This window comes from Danio rerio, chromosome 15 (genome assembly GCF_052040795.2).
Source record: "Danio rerio strain M-AB ecotype USA chromosome 15, GRCz13ab, whole genome shotgun sequence".
NCBI lineage: Eukaryota > Metazoa > Chordata > Actinopteri > Cypriniformes > Danionidae > Danio > Danio rerio.
In genome coordinates, this window is record NC_141035.1 from 29,389,122 (window position 1) to 29,412,870 (window position 23,749).

At 35.8% G+C, this 23,749-nt stretch overlaps 2 protein-coding genes and 2 long non-coding RNA genes across 5 annotated transcripts in view; 2 read left to right on the forward strand and 2 right to left on the reverse strand.

The window, feature by feature from the left end:
- Window positions 1–2,223: 2,223 nt before the first annotated feature.
- LOC147833690 (uncharacterized) lies at window positions 2,224–4,002 on the reverse strand. The gene is made up of 4 exons (XM_087284240.1): window positions 3,964–4,002; window positions 3,641–3,796; window positions 3,407–3,499; window positions 2,224–2,971 (listed from the first exon to the last, which is right to left on the reverse strand). The coding sequence occupies exons 2-4, from the start codon at window positions 3,743–3,745 to the stop codon at window positions 2,750–2,752; spliced, it is 420 nt and encodes a 139-aa protein (XP_087140366.1). The 5' UTR covers window positions 3,746–3,796; window positions 3,964–4,002; the 3' UTR covers window positions 2,224–2,749.
- Window positions 4,003–10,395: 6,393 nt separating this feature from the next.
- pitpnm3 (PITPNM family member 3) overlaps window positions 10,396–23,749 on the reverse strand; it is a 168,645-nt gene continuing 155,291 nt past the window's right edge. Inside the window, exons 15-21 of one of the 2 annotated variants that reach the window (XM_087282506.1) lie at window positions 21,173–21,321; window positions 20,799–20,948; window positions 20,266–20,449; window positions 17,948–18,076; window positions 17,475–17,849; window positions 12,659–14,194; window positions 10,396–11,766 (exon numbers count right to left, since the gene is read on the reverse strand). In XM_087282506.1, coding sequence (XP_087138632.1) covers window positions 17,529–17,849; window positions 17,948–18,076; window positions 20,266–20,449; window positions 20,799–20,948; window positions 21,173–21,321 — 933 coding nt within the window. In that variant the 3' untranslated portion in view covers window positions 10,396–11,766; window positions 12,659–14,194; window positions 17,475–17,528. Of the gene's footprint in view, window positions 14,195–17,474; window positions 17,850–17,947; window positions 18,077–20,265; window positions 20,450–20,798; window positions 20,949–21,172; window positions 21,322–23,749 lie in introns of both variants that reach the window. The other variant, NM_001446847.1, reaches the window with a different exon arrangement.
- Window positions 13,492–15,983, forward strand: LOC141377852 (uncharacterized). The gene is made up of 3 exons (XR_015509548.1): window positions 13,492–14,507; window positions 14,647–14,735; window positions 15,574–15,983. It is a non-coding gene; the product is annotated as an uncharacterized LOC141377852 (long non-coding RNA).
- On the forward strand, window positions 20,109–23,445 carry LOC141377853 (uncharacterized). Its single transcript, XR_015509559.1, has 3 exons — window positions 20,109–20,971; window positions 21,803–22,106; window positions 22,191–23,445. It is a non-coding gene; the product is annotated as an uncharacterized LOC141377853 (long non-coding RNA).

The following is a 23,749-nucleotide window of genomic DNA, read 5'->3' on the forward strand; positions in this document are numbered from 1 at the left end:
ACTTTTTTTGTAGACAAGATTTGTCATGAAAGTAGCCTACATACACCAGATGTGACACAAATCTATGATTGTAACTCCAAAATGTCAAAATAATATATGTAAATGACTAGTTTCCAAGTGTAAGTGGATGGAATTGAGGATGTAGGTTATCATTCTGGATGGTAGATGATATCAAATTATGGGCTGTCTCAGGAAGCAAGACTGAGGCCCCGTTTACACTAATACGTTTTAGTTTGAAAACGCATAAGTTTTGCTACGGTTACGCCATCCGTCCACACTACGCCGGAGTTCTCGAGCGCCGAAAACGGAGCGTTTCGAAAACGCTGGAGAGGCCGTTTTCATTCTGAAACGCTGCTGCTCCGTCTCAGTGTGGATGATGGAAAACGGAGACATTTGAAAACGGAGGCGGGGCTGCAGACATTCGCCTCTCTGATTGGGGCTTTTCCTGAATATTAAGTAGCCTAACACGCACAGTTCAGTCCTGCATCTTCTCCGTGTAAGTTAAAACTTCGCAAGTTTGATCAAGGCTGCAGTCTCTTCTTCTCAGTTTGATATGGAAAACAGACTATACCGAGGACACGGGTAAATCTTCAAAGGGAACAGTGTACTTTATAACTTCATTCACATCACCCTGGCTACGTTGTTTTACTTTCTCAACAATAAAATGTAAACATGATATAAGGAACTGCCTATTTTCATTTTAATATTAACAACTAAACAGACAGCAAAAATGTTGAGGCGCCGTGCTGCAAATATGAGCGTCATCTTCACTGTGTGCATATTTATAACAAAACGGAGCCTACACAACTGCCTCCTTTCAATTTCAGTGAAAATACGAAACACACCCTCTCTTTGCTGAATATCAGTTTTAATCGATAATGGCCATTATAAAAGTATAACATACAATAAGTTTATACATTATAGGAAATAAAGGCAAGCGATCAGTCAATATACAGAATGTACGTGCTTACATTAATCATTAACTTATCTTTGCGCTTAGCCAAAACACGTTACCTGAGAACAAATAGATTCCAATGTCCAATGAATATGTCGTTAAATAAAGACAACAAGATGAAAGAAATATTCCGTTTAATAAATATAGTGAGGTTAGATCCAGCGGGAGATGCTTGATGAGAAGTCCGACTAGCACAGCTCTCATCTGGGTAGATTGGCTACAGCGCTTGCCTGAGAGTGTGTGTGTGTGGTCACGTGATGTGCGTTTTCAGCGTTTTGGTGTGGACGGAGAGCAGTTCAGAAACGCTGGGTGAAACGCGAGTGTGGACGCGGATCGTTTTCATTCTAAAACGCCGTTTTAAAACTAAACCGCACTAGTGTAAACGGGGCCTGAATCATCATCTGAATGATTCACCACAATGTTTTCAGCATGTAATAGAAGAGGTTACACATTACTGTAAGTGTGGATGAGGCCATGTCATCTAAAACCGCAAGATATAAGTTAAATATTGATGCTCTGGTTGAAAGCGGAGTCCACTGTGGTGTTTGTGAGTGAGAAGAGCAAAAAGCAATTACTAGCAAAAAGAACACGAATGCCTGGAAAGGAGCAACACAAATGTAGGCAATTAGTAAAATGAATTTAAAAAATGAAATTACTAATTAATTAATTTTAAAAAGATAGCCAATACCCATACAGACAAATTACCAATGTAGATGAAACATAACAATTCAAAAGTACACACTTAGGGTGCTTTCACACCAACACTTTTTGTTTCGGAACCTGTCTTGTTTGCCTAGTTAGCGCGGTTCGTTTGGCATATGTGAATCCACCAATCGTGCTAGGATCCGCGCCAAAACAATCGATCCACACTCTAAAAAATATTGTTTAGACCAAACAAAAAAAATCTACGCAACAGTTTGCATCAATATTTTCAAGTTACGGCAACATCTAACAAAATGAAGTTCAGACAGCAAACTTTATTAAGTTAGCCAAATTACCTTTACCTCTTCAATCAGAGGTATTTTTACATAGCACAACCTCAATTTTTTTAAGTTGAGTACTTAAAAAATTAAGTTGTTCCAACTAGCTTTTTTTATTAACATTTAAACAAAAACCAGTGTTATGTACTTAATTACCATAATTATACATGCTAGTTTTCAAGTTTAGAATCTCAAAAAAATTAAGTAGCTGAAATTAAATTTTTTGTTTGTTTTCATATTATTGTTAATTTAGGTGCTTGTAAGAAATACATTTTTAAACAACAGCAATTTTAATTTCAGTAGCTTTTTATTTATTTAGAAACACAGTTTTCAGTGTTTTATTTTAAATATTGCACTTCTCAAAGTTTACAAAACACAAATGTGCACTGTCTCACAAATTATAAACAAACTGACACGTCAGCTTTGCCTTCAAAAATGTGCATGCATGCATAGCTATGCCATCACAATGAATTCCATCAAAACAAGAGTTATAGGCATTGATACACTTAAAGCTAACTATTAACTTATAAATTGAATATTTTACAAACTACTTGTTATTAGTTAACCTTAATTGTAAAACATGTAACATTTGTATTATTATAAACAAACATATATAAATGCCACCATTCATATAAACAGTATGAAATAAAAAGATCAGCATGTGGACTTCAAAATACAAAACAATGTAGTTGCAACATAAAGAGCAAAATGTACTTTGAAATAAGTAGAGGCTTCAGAAAATGCTGTTCTTGAGACGCATTACTTTTGCACTGGGATTCAGTCCATCAAGTTCAAGAAACAGCTTCTGAAACACTTAACAAGTATATTTAAGCTCCTTGGGGTAGCTCAGATTCAGAGCATATATTATGCCCGTTAGCAGAGCACAACACCTTGAGATATCCATTCCAATCAGGATTCTGATGCCCTCAACAATGATGGTTCCCGTCTTGTAGTTTAATTCCATAGTTGACAGATCACCAATGATGGCAATTTTCATCACTTGCTTTTCAAGGTCTGCCTCAATTTCTTGTGTATTCTTGTAAAGCAAAAAAAAAATTGATTAGCATGATAGAGATAATTAAATTTATAATTACTTCAATTTTTTATTTTACTTACATATGATTTCAGTTAATCTCTGGAAACTTTGTTTTATTTTACCCCTTACATGCATGCACCCAGCTACTCACTCATAAGAATAATTCGTTTCACAATGTAATTTAAATGGAAAAGTGAAACGCAACTGTCACACCCATTTTACAAATCTTTCTCATTATTGTCAACATCTGTTTATTGAACTAAATAGTACATTGTTATTTTAACACAGAGCTAGGTAAACTCAGTGTGTGTAGACAATGTAATATACCTACACATTTAACTAAAAGAGAGCAGTCATTGAGCACATATTTTGTCTTGTATGTTTCCACTGTCAAGGGAATATTTAATTTTAATTTTAAAACATTGTAATACTCACAGCAAACTCCTTGAAAATATCCTCTTCTTTCTCTCCAAGATAGACAACAAGACAGTGAATGGCTACTTCTCTCCATACTTCAACTGCATTGTTCTGTTTAATTAGAAAAATATATATTAAGATAAAGTACCTACAGTAAATGAATATAGTTTTATCTGAACAAACAACTGATGGCAACCTGACAATTTAACACAAATCTAAACTATTCTAGTGTGTACAAATTATTTACAATACCTCAAGAAGCATATCCTTAATCCTTCTGATTCTTTCCCCTTTAGCTCCTCCCCTTGATGAGGCCAGGTCCATTAGTTTTGGGGTGCATTTGTCAAGTTTGGCCATAAATGTGGATTCAAGACCTACAGTGGTTATCCTCTTGAATTCTTCATTTATCTGTAGAAAAAATAGAATATTTAAATAATGGAATAATTGTATACAATGTGTAACACAACAAATAACATGTAATATGTTATTGTTGTAAGAAGTTTTTAGCATAAATAACTTCAAGATGATTTTCTCGCAAAATTGTGAAACTAGACTAAAAATAAAACTAAACTTACCTGTGTTGCATCTGATAATGCAGGCCAGCGCTCCAAGATATCCCAAGATATCCCAAGATATCAACTTGAAAATTGTTTATTTTTGTTACTTCATGCAAAAGGTTTACATTAGACAGATTTGTGGACTGTAAGATGGGCTTTACAACCCAAGCAGGACTGAAAAATACCTTTGATGATGGGTCCAGATGCTGATCGAGATATAAAATGTAACTTTTTAACAACCTCTTCTATACACCTGTAAGCTACATTAAAAGTGCTCTCCAGTTTTAGAAACAACAAAGCTATTTTTTTTTTCTATGCAGTTTGGCAGGTCTGTCACATCATTATTGTCATCTTGACCTTCATCAGACAGATCCCCACTTTGACCTTCCACATCACTGTGTTGATCTGCATTGAATGAACATACATACCTTTTTATTATGTCTGCCTTGAAGTCATGCAATGAGTGAGGAGTATGTTTTCGGCTTCTGTGCGAAGCAAATGTACCATAAATGTTAGTTCTGAAATTGCAGTTCTGAAATACACAGATGACAGTTTCGTGTTTTTTTTATTTCTATGGAAATTGTCATGGCATTGCAACAAGGACAAGTAAAATAAAAACTTTCTGCAAATCTGGAGGTTTTCTAAGTTTGATGTCTTGATAAATGTGATCTAAGGCTGCCCCATGTTCTGAAAAAACACAAACAATCTTGACAGAGGCATGAAAATGGTTGCCCACAATTACCATGGTGTAGTCTGTAATGTTTTAGCAAAACTATTTGTGTTGATGTTTCAAATTTACACATTTTGCACCCCAACCTATTTTATATACAAGCCTACTTATATCTAAAATACAGATCAGCCTAGAAAGTTGTAATACAGTTGCATGAACTTTGTATGAAAATCTTAGCAATCAGTAGATAAATGTAGTATTTTCCATAAGAACAGGAGGAATAAAATACAAATTTCAGGTTGGATAACAACTGTGAGCAAGCTCCAGAAAATATATTTCTGCTAGGGTAACTAACATAAAACATGCAGGATAAAGCAATACTATTTATGAAAAAAGCATCTACTATATAAACTTTATGTTATTTTGACATATATACTAAATTGCCTTTCTGGCTTACCGTATGTGTTTTTACTTTTTTTATCTACTATTTTCTAGTAAAAAAACACTGCCAACATCAACTATAATTTACCAGGAGTAGCCAACACTAATGGAATGTAGAATATTGATTTGGAAATGAAATAAAACCCAGATTTCTCACCTTAAAGTATCCTTTGTGCCAAACAGTCTGCTTAAAACTTGTCCGGACATGCCTGTTGATCGTTCAGTGAGGTAGGAGCTTTGAAATCCAGAACTCCATTGGTGTGAAAAAATTGAGTTATCAACGCAATTTTTTTGGGTTGTTATAAGTTAAATATTGTTTTAAACTAATTGACAGATATATTTATCTTTAAATTACCCTCTTTTTTAAGTTGATGTAATTATCAATATTTTCCTGTTGTGTAAACTTAATAAAATTACTCTGGCAATTTAAAAGTTTTAATATAATCAGCAATGTAGAATTTTTAAGTTACAACAATGTATTAAACTCTGTGGTGGTAACAGATCGCTTGAGTTATTTTTTAGAGTGCAAGATTGCTTGAACGAGGTGTGTCTCGGCTCGATTGAAACAAACTCTGAAGGGGATCGATTGTAGTGAGAAAGCGATACGATCCGAGCACGATTATATCACAGTGTTTTATGGATATATATGCACACGGCTATATAAAGAGAGAATTATGAGTAGGATGGGAGGTCATTACAACCATCCCAAGCCTCCTGGAAGTTTCAGGAGTTTCCCGCAAAGCACAGAGACTCCCGAATTCCCGCAAATGAGTGATAATCTCCCAGAAATCGCACGTCTCCCTACCGGTCCTTTAATACATTGCGCACCCTTCTCACCCTCTCCACCACATCCCTCCTCGCTCTTCAGACACGTCGCGCACCTTGTCAAACACCACCAAACCATCACCTCCCCTGACAGCGGGACTCTGCAAAATAAACCATGAAACTCTGACCAATGTGAGGAGAGTTTACTCACACGTGACTTGTTTTAGCTCTTTTGGTTTGTTTAGAAATTTTGCAGTGTGTAAGTGAACCGCACCAAGAACAAAGAGCAAAAATGTAACAATAGTAAGCTCTGTTTCGGAACAACTGAATTGATTCACAGGTGTGAAAGCACCCTTAGTTGATGACTGATAATAAAGTGTGATCCTCAAGCATGGGGCTCCCTCCCGTTACATCAGGAGAGAGGAGTCTGAGCTCAGGTCTCAAGAGCACCCCTGAATTAATTCATTCAGCCTATTCCTTAATTATTAGGGGTTGCCACGGTCGAATTAATTGTCAACTATACAGACATATGTTTTTGTAGTGAATGCCCAGAACTAAAACACTCATATACTGTGCCAATTTGGTTTATGTAATTCACTTAATACAAGAACTTAATCTAAACAAACTTTTTAAAACAAAAAAGATAACAAAAACACAACAAAACACAGTAAATTCCATAAAAAGAAAGCAAATCAAAAGAAAAACTCAAAGCAAAAAAACTAAACTTCATAAATTAAAAAGTAAAAAACACCTCCCAAAAAAACCTCACAAAATAAAAATAAAGAAAACCAACCCCCCCCAAAAAAAATTATATATGTATATATATAACAAAAAAACTAGAGTGCAACAGAAAAAAGAAAAGAAAAACCACAAAACCAAAACAACAGATAACTGTAGCAACACAAGCAACAATTAATTAAACCAGTTTAAGCCTCTTCACATTGATAAACTTAGAACATCCCAATAATCACAAATTCAAACTGCATAATATTTGAAAATGTCTAAACGCTAAACATTTAGACAGTAATGATTCAGATCATTTCCACAGTGCCTTTGAGCTTGCTAGAGACGCCACTGAATACTACATGAGTGTTTCCCATGAACAACAGTGACTGGAAAACTAGTCCCCAGAGCCCGTGAGCTTGACCTCGCAGCTCAAGAATGTTCTGTAGCAGGATATGGAATCTGACAGACAGCCTCCTGTGTTTAACAGTTTGTGCAAGAGTATGCTGGTGTGTATTTGTGTTCATACTTTTGGTGTAGTCTCTAAATCTGTGGGTCTTGCGTGTCAGGTCAAAACCTCTCATGTACACATAACAAAATCATCCACACAATAGTCTCAAAAAACAAAAAAAAAGCCCTCCAGATTAACACAAATCCACACGTTAAGGCTGGAAAAGCACTGCAGAGAAACTGCTGGCCTTAAGAGCCCTCTTGACTAGAATCATATCTATAATGCGTCAAGGGTTTGATTGGTTTCTATAAAAAGGCTGTAGTGAGGAAAAAAAAAAATAATAATTTTTTATATATATATATATATATATATATATATATATATATAGAAACTAAATTACAGTGCTGTGCTGGGACCAATTTTCATGATGAAAAAGGCTCTAATGTGTAATTCTTCCGTTTTAAAGCTAGCAAATTAAAGCTACGCTTTAATATCAGATCGAAATGGCCTTGATTTCTCTTTTGCAGGGTTTCAGATATGGCATTTAGAAAAATGCGCTCCTATAAAAAGAAAAACTGAGGTCCGATTCGGACGGTTTAAAGTGTCAAAACTTGAATAAATCCCCCTGATATATTATAAGCATATCGGTCAACCCTCCCGTTTTTCCTGGGATTCTCCCGTATTTTAGAGTTCTATCCCGCCATCATCTCATAAAGGTATTTTCCTGTATTTCTCCCGTATTTTCAGTGTTTCTCTGAAGGGTGGCAAGAAACATTAAAGAGCCGAGCCTCCCTATACCAAGCGCCGAAGCACCAGGGGCTGCCCGTTTCTCTTAAATGTGAGTCCGTTCTGTGCTTTCTTTTTGTTCGAATGCCTTCATTATATTGTTAGATGTGTGCAGTTTTAAAGTGTTATTTAATGTAATCAAACGAAAAAATCTAGAGTAAGAGATTCATTTGTTTCTCTTTAATCAGAATGTGTAAGTAATACAGTGAAGAAATGGCTAATGAGGTTTGATAACTTGATTCTATTTCATTATAATAGCTATTAATTTGTATTGTATTTGCTGCTAATGTATATATTTATTTTTTTCTATTGTAAGTAACAATAAAACAGATTACTGACCATTTAACTGTTTATTTACAATGAAGTAGCTCCAAATGAACATATTTAGTAATTTTTTTATTTTTTAAGGGGGAGTGGGTGGGTGGGGGGATCCCTTATCATGGTGGGCATATCCCTTATTTTCACATCCCAATGTTGATAGGTATGCTTATAAGACAAATATTTTCACTGACTTCCATGGTATGTTATGTTACAATATTGGATGTTAGTTGCTCCTCATTTTCAGCATACTTCACAATATCTTGTTTTGAGTTCAACAGAGGAAAGAAATTCATAGAAGCACAATGAGAAAATGTAATTTTTTAGGTGAACTATCCCTTAATCAAGGCGTAGAACAGAAGCTTTTTCATTTTGCTTTCAAACACAGCAAAACTAAAGAGAAATGTTAGTATTGGTGCAGCTAGAAGGAATTATGCACACGGTTTGTGGCATTATGACAAGAGTAACCCTGCCTTTTTGATGTTTCCTTGAGGTCTGCTTGGGTATTTGTTTTTGGAAACTCCTAGTTCTACCTTCCCAATGGCGTCTTTCAAGACAGCAAGCAAGGATTTGTCAGGATTTGCCCTTGTCTTAGGCTTTAAACATGTATTTTAAATTTTGAACTTGCTTAGAGCCAATGCAGTATGAGCCATAAACAGAATAATTTCTTAAACACTCGAGAGAATCATTTTAATTTTTGCCTCAACCAACATCTCAGATCAGAGGACTTGCTGTGACAGGTGAGTTAAACAAAAAGACAGCACAGCCTTGAGACCTGGGTAAGGAATTAATTCATCTTTGATATTTCTTATAATAATTGGGCCCGAATGTATTATACTTTTTGCACAAGTGGGAATCATGTGTGATAAAATGAACAACATGTTTACAATATTCTCCTCAAATAAATGCAATTTTTCAGTACTCAACTTAAAAAAAAATGGAGTTTGTGCTATGTAAAAATGCCTTTGATTCAAGAGGAAAAGGTCATTTGGCTAACAAAAATAAGGTTTGTTGTCTGAACTTCATTTTGTTCAATGTTGTTGTAACTTTAATATATTGATGCAAACTGTTGCATTAATTTTTTTGTTTTGTCTAAACAATTTTTTTAGAGTGCAAGGATGATGGAAATGCAACTATCGGTTATTATAGATTAAAAAAAAATTCTCTGAACTTAATGTACTCACCCTCAGGTCATTTAAAATAGACATGGCTTGTTTTCTTTAGTAGAATATTAAAGAATTTTAGCTGACACTGTGGTTCTCAGTCATTCATAAACTTCAAGTGAATGGCTACCAGCAGCTGGAGAGAAACAGGCGAAACTATTTATTAAAGCTGAGGTCTTATGAAGGCAAATGATCAGTCTATTAATTGACTGATCTATTACATTATTACCTTTAATCCACAGCCTCTGCAAATGTTCCTCAGCATGGACTTTGGTACAGTAAATAACCAGAAATGTTTCATTTTTGGGCAAACATTTCCTTTAAATTAACACAGGACAGAACATTTGTCCACCAAATGATGCCAAAACATACAAACAAATGTTGCTTTGCACTCCAGAGGAAAGTAGAATAATTCTAACGCTCATTTTAGTGATACAACAAGCAATCATCTGCAATATCTGTGAAGAGTAATTACCATGCAAGTCCAAACAGATAAGGATGCATTCAATCAAAAATGTGCATCAATGCCGACATGTCAAGAACAACAGATTAAAAAGGGCTCATCAATAATCCCTGAGATACGCTCACACAATTTGCACATGCCGACCTCTCCGGCACACGTCTGGCGCATTAATCAGCTAAAGTGTGTGAACGGTGATTAAAGGGCCACTTCCATACCATGCAAAAGAATAAGCAGAGCGCATTCATTAATGCTGACAGTCACTGAAAGCATCTGTTCCCTGGCTGACTTTAAAAGACCGACAATAACCTGCGAGAAAAAAAAAGTTCCTTGAGGAAGAATAAAGGAAGTTAATTTCACTGGAAATCTATTGTCTGCACATTTGTCAGTTTAAAGCATTCAGGCAAAGCCCACTAGTGTGTTTTTTTAGTGAGAAATCACACACTCTTTTGCACAGAGACTGGATAGTGTGGATTAGTTTTGGATTTGCATACATATTAAGAAATAGGAGCAGTCCATCTAAAGCGTCTACACTCTTGACAGAGAAATTAGCATGATAACACCTACAGTAATGGCTTCTTGTAAATTGACAGAGCTGTGTTCACCTTTTAGAAAAGGTCACAACATCACACATCTTCACAGTGCTGACAGAACCAAAGTTTACACTCATAGATCAAGGCTTCATAATGATTTATTGTCGAGTGAGTATATAGTTCAGTATAGGCCCAACAGAAGCACATCCACTGAAATAGACCAACCGACTGGACCAAATATACCACAATAATATGCATGTTGTCAAGAGGCTTCTCGTTGGAGACCACCGACACAGTTGTGCATTGAATATATATATTTTACAATTTTTAAAATACTTTTTCACATACCGTCTGAGAATATAGATATCCGGACAAATAAATATACAAGGACTGAAAACAAGTTCATATATCATTGACAATTCAGCAAACAAAGAATGAAAAAAATCTGGCTATAAAATCTCCACAAATTACAGGCTCAGTTTGGACTATATCAGAGGATCAAAAGGCCACCAGCACGATCTTTGAATGAAAAATATGTACAATAAATACAAAACGCTTGCATATACATAACGCACACACAGACCCAAAATACTTTTCACACAGTCTCTATGATAATACAAAGATTTACAGGCAGATATACAAGAAAATAAAATTACATAATAAATATTTTTTGCTGTGAAATTGCAATTTTCAATAGACAGCCTCATACAAAATACCAAAAAATCTGTAACTAGAATAAGAAATTGTACATTACAAGAACTAACAACTATGGACACACATCATAGTGACCTGACAGAGTAGTTTATTTACATGAATTTATTGTAACATCAAGGTTTTCCTTAAGTAACGTATAAAATACTAATATAGTATGTTTTTCAACAAGACCATCATACTCCGAGAGATGGATTTACATGTAAACAATATTAACGTGTGTTTGCACAAGTTGTCGTACCAATAGAAACTGATTAATGTGACACGACGACATCTTGACAACCACAGTCACTTTACAATGCAACTTTTGAAATGGTAATTTGGTCAGTTAAGGTAAACAACAAAATAAATTTTCTTAGTTACATTTTTTACATTTTGGTTTTCAGGGAAAATATTGAAACATTCTTACGATAAATTTACTTAATTTAGAGAGTATTCTAGTTATAAAAAATACTGAGTTGTCATAATTCAACATTGGATCCAATATGGACAAACCCAACCTTGAGTTAATTTTTTCAATGAAATTTAAATGACACATTTTAGCTCAAGTTTGTCCATATTCCACCCAACATTGGGTTATGACAACCCAACACAGTGTTTATATTGAATTTATGCACTATTTTTGACAGTCTTTCATACACTGTGTTTAATTCATACAAGAAATTTAGTGCACTGTTCAAATATACTACCCTTTTGTTATGTTAGGGATGAAAACATCCACTGGATTAAACTACAGTAAAAATGCATCAGAATAATATTTAAAAAATGTTTTTGCATAAATCTGTTAATCAACCTCAGTCCTGATTAAAACTACGCAATTGTTTAGAAAATTACAGGATTTTAATTCTTTAATTGCCAAATTCATAAATGATGTCACTGCTTTGGTGAAAAAGGGCACAAAATGACATATTTTTAACATAAAAAGTAATTGTGGACTGGATTTTTTTTAACATTTTGTCACAGTATTAGACATGTGATCGATTAGTAACACCATTTGCTGTGGTGGCTGTTTTTGCCCCATTGACTTCCATTATAACCACATTTGATGGTGCAGAAATACACAGTCTTTGTTTTTATTTACTCCATGTAATTCCGAGAGCTGAAATGCATATTTTGATCTTCTCAAGACACATCAAGGTGAGCGTAAAAGTCACTCTCACACTTTCACAGGCACACACACTGTACACACATTTTAATTTTCTGTCATACTCTATATAAAATCTAGAAACTAAGCTTTTTTATATTATTATTATTATTCATTTATTTTTATTTTTTTGCAGAGGCCGCTCTAAAAGGTTAATGGTGCAAACTGATGATCAGCAGTAAAATTACAAATTTTGCCTCTTCCCAACGGGGAAAACCACCAACAAACAAAAATGCATGATTATATGGTGTCCAGGTTTTGCATTCAAAAAATGTGGTTATAATAAAATTCAATTGGGCAAAATCAGCCACCAACAATAAATTAAGAAAAAAAACAATGAAAATGAATTTAAAAAAAATTGCATTAATGGTAATGTTGTTTCACATGTCCAAAAAATCCAGTCTACAATTACTTTTTATATTTAAAATACATAATTTTGAGTGCTTTTTCCCCAAATCAATGATAAATTTGGCAATTAAAGAGTTAAAATCCTGAAATTTTCTAAACAATTTAGTAGTTTTGATCAGGACTGAGGTTAATTAACAGACTAATGCAAAAAAAGAATTTGAAAAAAATATTGATATGATGCATTTTTACAGAAGTAAATTTAGAGGATGTTTTCATCCCGAACATAACAAAAGGGTAGTAACTTTGCCCAGAGTTTTTCAAAGCGTTTTCTCAAAATATGTGTCAAAAGATTTGTCATCAAAAATCATTCTGCTAGCTGAAACACAGAAAACATTATGGCCAAAAATCACTCCAGAGTGGATAAAATCATCCACAACAGTTCGTAAGGGTTAATATATATAATATAAATTTATTCATGTGACGACAAAGCAGAATTTTCAGCAGCAGTTTCTTCAGTTTTTCCCACCTGGAATCATTCTAAAATACTGATCTGCTGATCAATAGGCAATAAAAAAAATAAAGAAGGTTAATAATATGTAATATGGATGTTGAAAACAGGAGATATTTTCTGCTGCTTAAAGCTTTGGGAACATTTTCTCTCAACTTTGATGAATAGAAAGTTTAAAATAACAGTTTATGGTTTTCTAAGTCTCTATTTTCATTTCTATATTGAATTTAATTAATAATTGCCTAAAATTCTGCCTAATAAACATAACAAACACTATAATATTATTAGAAAAAGATGACTTATTTTGCTAATCCCTATTGCAGGTTTCATAAGTATAATTATAAATTCAATATTTATTAAATTACTTCATTTATTAATTGCCAATTTGCTTATTTTTACCCAAATAAACTTTCAAACAAGGTGAATTCATCATGTTTAGAATGTTTAAATATTTATACCAGAAAGGCCAAAATATTAAGAAAACATTGCTGCAGTCAGCTATTGCCATGCTCCACTACACCAAACACAGTCAGTTTGCCTCAGTGCCACTTACTGTATATTTACAAGACGAGTGAGAAACAGGCACAAGAAGATTCAGCCATGGTTGTAAATATGCTTCAGCGGCGTTGAGTTCAGCAGCAGTGGCCATCGCTGTCAGACTCTGTTCTGGCTGAGAGGCTGAACGGACACAGAGGCGGCGAGAGTTCAGGCCAGGTCGCCACACTGCCACAAAAGGTTAATGTACAGTTTGCAAGTCCGTCTGGCCACAATCGGGCCATAGACAGCCGCCCAGAGAGCAGACAAATGCCTGCAATATTAAAACAGAGGGATTATTGCAAGAGTCAGCGCTGCCACCTGTCCGAGCAGCGGGACGCTCGCACTCCCTTCTTCCTCCGTATTGCTTAGGCGTGAGGAAATTTGATGTGTTCTCCGAGGATCTTATCTGATATCCTCTTTCTTCCTTGATGCCCGATGCCAGGAATCCTTCGCATAATGCTGAATAAATCCAGACGCTCCTTTCAAAGCATCACGGATGGATGAAACATGGATGAAATTGAATTTTAAAGCGAGACCGAGTTCTCTTGCTGCCAAATAAATACAAAATTGGACGGTCAGAGTTTGTGCATCAGATCCACTTCACTGAGGTGTTTTTTTTTTTTTTAAAACAGCTCAGGTGGGATTTTTTTTCATCTTCTATGGTGTGATATCAGCAGAAGGAGTAAAGATGCTGCAGGGTTGAAAGAGAAAAGAAAATGTGAATTAGGAAACGCTTTGCACAGCAGTCACACTCCAAAGGGCGGCCGCATAAATATCTATTTCATTATGAAAATCATCAGAGAAAATTTCAAACGGGTTCCCGAAGAGCCATGGACGGCATCTATCTCATCAAGCTAAAATTATTTGGCGAAAAGGGAAGAGCGCTGGAGTCGGGGCATGTCTGGGCTCTCTATTTGCGGATCACCGGGCCCAGCAGAGAAGCCCCTCAGTTGCACATTTGCATTCAGATTTGCACGGCGTGATGGGAGATGAGGCGGCGTGAGGTTTGGGCTCTATTAATAATCCTCCAGCCTTTTCTGCAGTTGTGATTATGAATGAACCGGAGCTGGAGGAGGGGATTTAATGTTTAGAAGCATGTCAAGGTGCTGGTAGTGTCCCTAATCACTTTTTCCATATTTGAAGGGACCAAGCTGCTAAATCATTCACAGAGGGCGGAAAAACGATACAGTGGGAGTTTAGGACACACTGGGTCTGTGAATACAAATTCCGGGGTAAGAATTAAGCGGTGTGGGGATTGAATTAGGGAAGATTTTGTGACTGTGATGTGGTGAGAATATTAGATTTGTATTTATTTGATTTGTAATTGAATTCAAATATGAAGCACATACATGCTCCTACATGTATAATGTATAACATGCATACATGTTTCCACACAAGATCTCTTTGTCATGCATTAGAGACAAGAAGAAAACAACTTATTGACCTGTTTAGACTGTGAAGGTGCTTGTGGTGATTTGAATCGCTCTAAAGAATTATATCTGTATATATATATATATATATATATATATATATATATATATATATATATATATATATATATATATATATATATATATATATATATATATATATATATTTATTTATTTATTTATTAAAAATGCCTCTCATATGGAGAATGAAGTCATTTGCTCAGGTGTGATTTTTTTCAGACTTCTAAAAAACAAATTCTAAAATTTTTGATGGGTCTGTCGGTCTCGTCTATTCAAAATTATCTTTATTTTGTATTTTCTGTTTTTTTTTTTTTATCTAAAAGCAATTTAGAGTTTCCTAGGCTGTGTTTTGGATCATTGTCTTGCTAAAATGTTCACTCTGGTTTTATCTTCATTATCCTGGTAATGTAGATGTTAGACTGAAGCAGCTAATATTAATTTAGAATGAGAAAGGGCAGGGGGTGGCTGAATAACTTCTGAGAGATTTCAGCTGCTGTCTGCGCCTTCATTTCTTCTTTACACCTTCCTTTCTTCATGTGTTCAATACGTTCTTATGTCCTTATATTTTATTACCCATAACTTCATTTGTAAACTAGATAGATTTGTGTTCTTTTCATAGGGCGAGGCAGTGGAGCAGTAGGTAGTGCTGTCTCCTCACAGCACGAAGGTCGCTGGTTCGAACCTCGGCTCAGTTGACGTTTCTGTGTGGAGTTCGCATGTTCTCCTTGCCTTCGTGTGGGTTTGCTCCGGTTTCTACCACAGTCTAAAGACATGCGGTACAGGTGAATTGGGTAGGCTAAATTGTGCGTAGTGTATGAATGTGTGTGTGGATGTTTCCCAGAGATGGAGATTGCTGGATAAGTTGGCGATTCATTCCGCTGTGGTGACCCCGGATTAATAAAGGGACTAAGCCGACAAGAAAATGAATAAATTAATAAATTCATATATGGATTTCTTTAGTTGATACCAACATCTGGTGAAAATTTCAAGTCAACAGCACCTTTAGAAATATGTTTTCTGAGGAAAATGATGACATGTTGAATACTTATTTCCCTTAAATGTAAATATGCTAAGATAAAATTACATTTTTATTACCTTATTATGGTATATGATTAATTATTTTTTATTATTTTAAAATAAATAAAGGAATACAATATTACATGTATAACTCGATCCTTGATTATTTTATCCTATTGTTATAATTATGAAAATTATTTGGTAATTTTAAAGGCTGTGTAAGTCAATGGTAACTATAGCAACACATTCGTATTTTTGACCCAACTAATAATCTTTATAAGGCTATGCAGAGTGTGCTCTTGAAGTGTTGCCATGTGCCCTTTTTATAAGAACAATTATTATATATCTTTTGGCTTAAGCAAAGATAACCCATTAATGAAATTAATAAAACAGTCAAGTGCAGGCCATGGTACTTTAGTAAATGGATTATTTACTTTCAAGATAAAGCATTTTATGGGTTTGAGTATAATATTAACTGTTTTATTAACATTATCTGGCAACACAAATAATTCTTATAAGTAATAAATAATCTTAATGCATGTACTAAAAGGTAAAATGACAACTGAATTTGGCTGTACATTGAAATTACTTTTGCTGCTTGTTTAAACTAATATAAAAATTATTTGAACCAACACAATTCTCAAGACAACTTAACAATTTTAAGTTTAATACACTTAAATTTGTAAAATTAATTAAATCAACTTAATTAATTTTTATTTGGAAAACATGAAGGATTTGGTTCATATTCAAAAAACAGTCATGAAAATTATGGAAATAAAACAATACAAGCCCATACAGACTCTATATGAACAGGCGGTTATGAGAAGAGCCATAAATATTAGTGCTGATTCCAAACATCCTCTTTTCAGTAAATATCAGATGTTACCATAAGAAAAAAGACTGAGAATGCCAATGTGTAAAACCAATAGACTGAAGCTTTCGTTTGTTCCTACCTCTATTAAACTGTTGAACTCTACCAATAACACTGCTCCTGTAGTAAGTTACAACCTGATTGGGTTCTGTGTTTTATATATTTATACTTATATACAGTATTATTTTGTAAGCAATGCATGTTCTTAATTGTTTTGTTTTATTTATTTTTACTGTCTATTTAGAGCAATGTGGTAGCACCTTTTTTTCCCCAAGACAATTTCCTCTCGGGGACAAATAAAGTTTATTCTATCCTATCCTATCCCATTCCATCCCATCCCATCCCATCCCATCCCATCCTATCCTATCCTATCCTATCCTATCCTATCCTATCCTATCCTATTCTATCCTACCCTACCCTATCCTATCCTATCCTATCCTATCCTATCCTATCCTATCCTATCCTATCCTATCCTATCCTATCCTATCCTATCCTATCCTATCCTATTTTACAGAGGGTATGTGTGGCAAATGTGTGCTAAGGAATCCCAGCCCCTTGATTGAGAACCTGTGGTCTAGAATATGTTTACATTAGAGCCAAATGACAAAATTATGTTTTGTGCCAATGCTCACCTGGGCACTGTCCACCGATCTGTCTTTTTCCATTGCTTCAATGTTTTTGATGGGTCAGGGAGTGGTGTCGCCGCGGTGCATGGACCCCCGTGCCCACAAGGCATGACTTGGACCCCCTCCACCTCCATGGTCTTTATCTGTCTCAGGTTGACTCTGTGCCCGCTCCGGTTTAGGGTTTGGAGTCATGGGTGGATCAGGCTGTTGTACTGACATGGTGCGGCGAAGGTGCGTTCGCTTACACAGAAAGTCTGGTTTAGCCGACAAACCGAATGAGCCCTTTCGAAGCACCATTCGCACCGATGAGCTCTTCTTGGGACGAGCTCTGTGACTGAACTGCAGGGAGGAAAGGTGAACCGCATAGCCCTCACTCAGGAACTGTGATGGATCACAAGATTTGAAAAGATATTAGAGAAAACTAGATCAATATTGGACCAGTTATGGCAGAAATTGAATGAAAAGCAAAGTCAGTTAACCTGGCACTGATTCTGGTACTTCTTGGAGGGCCGTCCCACTATATATATCTGGTTGGGGCTGAGGCCCAGTATGCTGTAGACTGAAATGTCCTTCATGGAGCCGTAAGCGCAGTTGATTTTAATGTGACACTGCCAACATGAGAGAAAGGGCAAAGTGTGATAGACGGCCAGAGGATACACTGGGAAAACACCACAGTTTCTGTGTGACTACTCATGTGTGAGACAGAAGAAGTGAGTGTGAGAGATGAACCAAGAGATGCACAGGAATAAAGAAAAGTGTGTCTACTGAAACTCACAGTTCATTCCTACTATGCACAATATTTTTAGGACCCTCTCATATAATTTGACAACACTCTACAGTAAGGTTACAATAGTTAAAGTATTTACTGTACTAACATAAATAAACAATAAACAATACATTTATTACACTATTTAATAATGTTTGCTTATGTTAGCTAATGAAAACAAAGCTATTAAGTGTTAGATCTCGTTAACTAAGAGTGCAGTAACTAATGTTAACAAGCAGAGCTTTGTATTTTACTAATTATTAGATCTGTCTATGTTTAACTGTGATTTGTAAATGTTGTACAAGCATGGTTAATTCTTAATTTATGTTTGTAACATTAACTATTGAAATTTACTAATTGTAAAACATGACTTTTTTATTTTAATACTGCAAAAAGTTTCTTACATTTACCCAGGATGCATCTATCTTATTAAATACTCAACATTTAAAGTATTAATTATTCATGCTAAATTCTGAATATCTCTATAATTTAAAATGTAGTTTATTCTAAAGCCAAACTGATTATTTGCCATCAATCCAGTCAATGTCATAGGATACTTCAGAAACAATAATATCATAGATACTGTAATATCACATCCAATATTATAATATGATACCCAATTAGGTGCTCAAAAAACAAGTATCTGTCATACCAGTGTTGAAATTGGTTAACATTTGTTTTTGGATTCTCAAGTTTTTCAAGAAAACTACAATTTAATTGCAAGATACATTCTCTTGAAATGACAGAATATCATCTATTTTAATAGGAAATACATTTTGATATAATTATCCAAAAGTTCTGGGCCATGATTGAACAAAAAATTAATGGTATTTTAACTATTAATATTGGTTGTGACCCAAAGCACATGCTGTTTCGAATATATGATGAGATTAATATGAATAAACATAAAAAACACAGCAAATTTCTGACATTTTGTGCAGGAATATGTATTCTCCTGAACTGGATTATGGACAAAATTCCTACAAAGTCTTTATAGCACGGGGTAATACTTGAATATGTACCACTTGACTACTTAACTTAATTTCATGAGAGGTGGGATCAATTTTTGTTGCATATGGTTTTAAACATAACCTCCATACTCATCAGAGGGATCATTTAATGAGGTTAGATCTTGTGAAGGTTTGTGGTGTATGAATATGCTCAATATCTCTTTATTATTTTGTTTACCTATTATTAATATTAATATTAATATTAATATTAATATTAATATTAATATTATTGCATCCTCCCTGTTCTGTTCACTTGTTTGTTGCTGTATCTGTATTGCATGAAAATTTAATAAATAATAATAAAAATACATTACAAATATATACACTCTCTTCTATACTCAAAGAAATTGGCCATTGTTTAAAAAAGCAGTAAAATATTTTTCAAGAGTTCACACTTAGATATCGTTTGACAATTGTTAGCAGGTTTGGCATGCTGTGCCAGGAGAGAACCCTGAGCTCGGAGATAGTTGAGCCCAGGGCTCCCACCTGGTCAATAGAGCATGTAAGGGGAGTACGAGATCAGGTGGTTCTCGAGAGCCCCCCGTGGTAAAGGAGGAAAAGAGGAGAAGGGGTGGATGGGGGGTTTCTTCGAAAAACGAAGGTAAGGGAGTAGTTCTAGCTAGGCTACTTATAGTGAGTTTGGATTAATCTGATTGGCTACCTAATGATTGTAGATGGGTGACCAGCTGCAGTCAATCATATCACATGCTCCACTCGAAATTAGTTTGTGGAATATCACTTAAAAAATGGTCCCTAACACGTAGCTAAATGTTATCTAAATAATTTTACTGATTTCAACTGATATTTTTATCTTAACCCTGTTCAGAGGAAATTTTTTTTTGTTCTTTGTTTCTTTCTTCAAAAGAGCATGTTTCTGAAACTCTAGTGCACCTTTTTATAGAAACACTACACAACACAGGCATATTCATATTTTACAAGCTCTAGAGTTTAATAGATACCGCAGGACAGATAGGAATGACTCATATACTATATATGTAAACATGGCAGCAGAAGGATTTACCTCTTGCACCAGGTTCCTGAGGAAGATAGTTTTCTGGCGAAGTGGGTCATGCACAAGCCCTTCAGAGAAGAAGATCATCCCTTGGGGGAAGTTGTGTTGAGAAAGCCAGGACACAACCCTCTGCTTCTGCATGTCTGGACGGCCAGTAATATATATGATCAGGTAGCCCAGGTCCTGCCAGTGCCTGCACGCAAAATACTATCATTTTACCATTTGGGTAATATTTGCTGATAAACATTTGGCGACTGAATACTGGATAGTCATGGCGCCTGGTCCTCCAACACCAGATTGCATTTGACAAAGCAGTAAATTTGCCCAAGGACAGTCTGGGAAACAACCCAAGATTGTCCATTTGCGAATCCCAAACCCCATCTGATATCTGGTATCAGCACTCCGCTATCTCTCTATTAAATGAAATCCAATTGTGCTTCACCGGCAGCCTGGGTCTTTTCAATATTGCCATGGCATGAAATGAAAGCATCGATTCTCTCTCCCTCACATTTACACACATAGCCATCCGCTGAATTTGTTACCTGACCACATCCACAGCTCCTGGCCGTACTTTGGGGTCGCTGCCCATAATGGAGACGCTGGCGGCGAATGAACCGTCGATGCTAAAGACGACACACTCCATCCCCCGAGGCAAAACCGTCAGGAAGGCCTCACCGCTCGTCTGGTCGCCCCTGCGAGGACACACTGACATGAGGTACGAGGAGAACAAAGTGTCGGCTCTTGATCAAACTCAAGATTTGCGAGATCAATTTAGCAGCAAGCAGTCAGTCGCTTCAGCCCTCGGGGTGAGAGTTTACAAGTGCCAATTGAACACTCCTCGCAAATGATCCCCACTGAGAAAAGCAGACCATTTTGGATACATTACAAGTAATCTTTGAAAGTCCTATTGACTTACTTGACGACCATTTTAATGGGGTACACCCCCACGGCTAGCTTTTTGCTTTTGGGGATGGTGTAGGTCACTCTGCCACTGCTGTTGGTCACCTCTGTGTCTAAGTGCACCCAGCGACTTGACTGTGGCTGGGTCATCACGTACACATCGACCTGAGAAACCAAACAACAAAGAGGCAGACAGTAAGTGGGAGTGAGCAAGATGGAGAGCGATTATTGAGGCATACTAGGGTTGTCACGACATCAAAATGTCAGTAGTCAATACCAGCAGCGGTGACATTGCTCTGTACCAAATTCGATGGGAATCTCGATTTGCAATTTGATGAACTCTTTGATTTTGGAGCCATTACGATTTTTTTTTCCAGCAGTGAATACTATTGACTGTGATACACACACACACACACACACACACACACACACACACACACACACACACACACACACACACACACACACACACACACACAAACACACACACACACACACACACACACACACACACACACACACACACACACACACACACACACACACACACAAACACACACACACACACACACACACACACACACACACACTGGGTACAAAAGGTATTCAGAGCCCTTTAAATTTTTCACTCTTTGTTATATAGCAGGCGCCGGCGTAGCACAGTGGGTAGCACGTTCACCTCACAGCAAAAAGATCACTGGTTCGAACCTCGGGTGGGTCATTTCTGTGTGAAGTTTGCATGTTCCCTCGTGTTCGCGTGGGGGTGCTCCGGCTTACCCTACATACAGGATGTGCTAAAATTGACTTTAGTGTATAAGTGTGTGTGTGTGTGTGTGTGTGTGTGAGAATGTGTGTGTGTGTGTGGATGTTTCCAAGTGATGCGGTGTGGCTGGAAGGGCATCAGTTATGTAAAAACCTATGCTGGATGAGTTGGCGTTCACTCCACTGTGGTGACCCCCAGATTATTAAAGAGACTACGCCGAAAAGAAAATGAATGAATGTTATATTGCAGTCATTTGCTAAAATTATTTAAGTTCATTTGTTCCCTCATTAATGTACATACAGCACCCCATATTGACAGAAAATCACAAAATTGTTGACATTTTTGCAGAAAAACTAAAATAACACATGTATTTAGACCATTTGCTGTGTCACGCAGTGATGTTACAGGGATATCCTGAACGAAGGCCTTCTGCAGAGTGCTCAGGACCTTAAGCTAGGCTGAACGTTTTCCTTCCAACAAAACAATGATCCAAAACAATCAGCCAAAATAACGAAGGAGTGGCTTCACAACAACCCCGTGACTGTTCTGCAATGAACTTCAACTCCTCTGGAGAGACCTAAAAATGGCTGTCCACCAACGTTTACCACCCAACCTGACAGAACTGGAGAGAATCTGCAAGAAGGAATCCCAAAATCCAGGTGTGAAAAACTTATTCTTCTTTCCCAAAAAGACTCATGGATGCATTAGATCAAAAGGGTGCTTCTACTAAATAGCGTGTGATATTTCAGGTTTTCTTTTTGAAAAAATCTGCAAAAATGTCAACAATTCTGTGTTTTTTTTTCTGTCAATATGGGGTGCTGTGTGTACATTAATGAGGAAAAAAATTAACTGAAATGATTTTAGCAAATAGCTGTAGTATAACAGAGTAAAAACAGAAAGTACATTTTTGTTTAGAATTGATTGTGGTGATCATCTACAGTATATACAGTATGCAAGCAGCCGCTAATCTACTTAGAAAACTGGATTCTGTTTATTATGCATCAATACACTTTTTCACAGGCGCAGACTCAAAGACGCATGTATGATTCCTTAGATTAATCAAAGGAGAAAATTACATTTGCACCTATTTACTTTAAAGGCTCTCTTAGGTAAACTACCATCAAATCTTTCTAATTTGCTAACATTTCACATAAATAACTAACACACTAGATGTGATTCCTGTACTCGTTTAACAGTCCCAAGAGTATTGTCAGAACTTGGCAAATGTGCTTTTTCCTTTTATGCTCCAAGGGCTTGGAATGACATGCAAAATCAGCTTAATCTTGACACTTTCGACTTTTAAACATCTTCTCGACAACATCTTAAAGGACATTTGTAATTGTTTTTATGATCTGACCTTTTTATGAATGGTGATTTTGTAATTTTGTGGCATTGTTTTTTGTGATTTATATGTGAAACTTTATTTGCTGCTTGCCGTCTTGACCAGATCTCAAAAAAGAGACAGTACTGTCTCAATGTGATCTCCTGGCTAAATAAAGGAAATAATAATAACAAATTTAGTGAATTAATATTTTCAGCTCCCATTGTGTGTACAAAATTATTAAAATTGCAGAAATGGCTGCTGAAAATTAGGTTCCTGAGGCATATATTAATATGTAAGAAATAAAGATAAGTGATTGGGTCACACTTTATTTTGATGGTCTGTTTGTTGAATTTAAGTTACATTGCATCTACATGCCAACTTTTTTTCAATGAATTATAAGTAGACTGTTAGGGTTGGGGTTGGGGATTAGTGTAAGATGACATGTACTTGCAAAGTTTCTTATAGTCAGTTAAATGTGTACATCAATACAAAGTGTTACCAGTAAT

Bases quoted from the DNA above. Each gene is read 5' to 3' on its own strand.
- LOC147833690 (XM_087284240.1), bottom strand. From the start codon at position 3,745: ATGGCCAAACTTGACAAATGCACCCCAAAACTAATGGACCTGGCCTCA. The intron at 3,500-3,640 runs GTATTGTAAATA...CTAATTAAACAG, and splicing joins TTAAGGATATGCTTCTTGAG to AACAATGCAGTTGAAGTATG. The intron at 2,972-3,406 runs GTGAGTATTACA...TTGCTTTACAAG, and splicing joins ATATTTTCAAGGAGTTTGCT to AATACACAAGAAATTGAGGC.